Below are 1,786 nucleotides of genomic sequence, written 5' to 3'. Positions count from 1 at the left end.
TTGTGATAGTTACCTCAGGGTTATAGCTCTCCCTGTGCTTTAAGAAAAAAAAAAAAAAAAAAAGAAAACACTATTTGTAGCTAATTTGTTAAGAACCCATCTAATATTTTTTAAAATATCAAATGCTCAGAAGTCATGATTTTTTTCTAAAAAGGGCCAGACAATAAACATTCAATAAATATTTGGTTTTGTGTTGCATATTCTCTGCTAGGACTTCTCAGTTCTGCAATTACATCTTGAAAACACCCATAGGCGGTAGGTAAATATGTTCCAATAAAGCTTTATTTACAAATAGTTGGAAGGTGGGTTACCCCACTGGCCCAGACTTAACCCAAATTCACACAATAACCACGGAATGGTGGGCAGAGGAGGGATGGCTATGTCACTCGTGAGTTACAGTGAGGTTGTGCCCCCACCCCCAGCTTTTCCAAAGTTAAAAGTCATCAGCTGAGCGGAGGCAGCAGTACAGGATCCTGGCCTGTGCTAACATCATAGCTTCATCACTAAGCTGCTGTTGTTGAGCCATTACGTTTCTTTCCTTGACATATTTTGGAAATTCACTAAATCGGATGTATTTTTCAATGGTTGTTCCCAACAGCTAAAATAAAGCATGAAAATTAAGATGTTTGTCAAAAACTTGTTTTCTTCTAACCTTTTGGCCAACCTCTTTTTCTGGGGGATCCAGCACTCAGAAGTCTGCTCCTGCCTCTCTTCCTCCCTGAGACAATAGACAATGTAAGAACAGATGTTGCCAAAAAGTTACACTGTATAAAATAGTGCTTTAGCCATTTTACTGTACTGTAACCTTTCAAGAGCTCAATACATAAAGAAAACATGAAGCCTGTGGCCTTGCAATGGCTACTTATCACTACTTAACTGGGGCTCACCCTAGATTTCATTTTCTTCATTATTAATCCAAATTCTCTGGCTTATATGTTAGACATTATTCATATACAACCTTTACATATACTGATTTATGCAAGAGACTGGGACATTTCTTATCCCATTACTGATGAAAACCTGAAACCTACAGAATTTACAAAGGTAAGGGAAGCACAGTAGGTTTCTTTCGGTAGAGAGGCGGAAACCGCTGGTGGCCACAGCGGGATGTGCATCCAGGGAGACAGGACGATGCGCCGCACAGAGGCGACCCTGCGCGGCATCTTGGCAGTGGAGAAATTTGAGGGCTGAATACGTAAGAAGAGTGGCCCCAAAGACCTTATTCACATCAATTTGAACAATTAGGATCTGAGAAACTGACAAAAATAATGTTTAGGGAGATTAGAGAAATAGAGGGTCAAACTCCAGAAAGCTTTAAAGAGAGGGAAAGAACGTTTCACTGAAACCCTGCTTAGGGGAATCTGCTCTCAAAGTAAAGTCAGTGAGTGAGGCACGGGAGGCTTCGCAGGCGCTTCTCACGGGCACCACGTTCAAGGGTGCTGACATGCAAGGCAGGCCCTTGCCTCTCTCTCCCTCGTCCTCTCCCAACTCCTCCCCCCACCTTATAATGAACGGGTGACTGTAGGCACACATGTATAATACTTATTATGTGTGCGCATCTACAGTGGACTCCCGAAATTCACGAGGGTTACATTCCTAGAGCACCTGTGAATTATGATAAACCACGATTTTTGGATATGGTCAGAAAAATGTTTGTAAATGCCAATTTTTATAGTTTAAAACCTACATATGCTACGTCTCCCGCAGTTATGTGATTTAACTTACTGAAACAGTGTAATAATAAGGCCCTAGAAGGTACCGGGCAGTTTGGCAGCATCTCAAGGAG

General features: G+C 41.7%; 1 protein-coding gene across 1 annotated transcript in view; it reads right to left on the bottom strand.

Moving 5' to 3' along the window:
- Sp100 (SP100 nuclear antigen) overlaps positions 1 to 1,786 on the bottom strand; it is a 94,508-nt gene that overhangs the window by 21,331 nt on the left and 71,391 nt on the right. The window contains exon 14 of the mRNA XM_023722059.1: positions 653 to 718. Within this exon, the coding sequence (XP_023577827.1) occupies positions 653 to 718 (66 nt within the window). The remainder of the gene's footprint in view (positions 1 to 652; positions 719 to 1,786) is intronic.

Source organism: Octodon degus, unplaced genomic scaffold, assembly GCF_000260255.1.
Source record: "Octodon degus isolate 3935 unplaced genomic scaffold, OctDeg1.0 scaffold00089, whole genome shotgun sequence".
NCBI classification, from domain to species: Eukaryota; Metazoa; Chordata; class Mammalia; order Rodentia; family Octodontidae; genus Octodon; species Octodon degus.
Note: the sequence above shows the minus strand (reverse complement) of the source record. Positions and strands in the feature narration are given on the sequence as shown.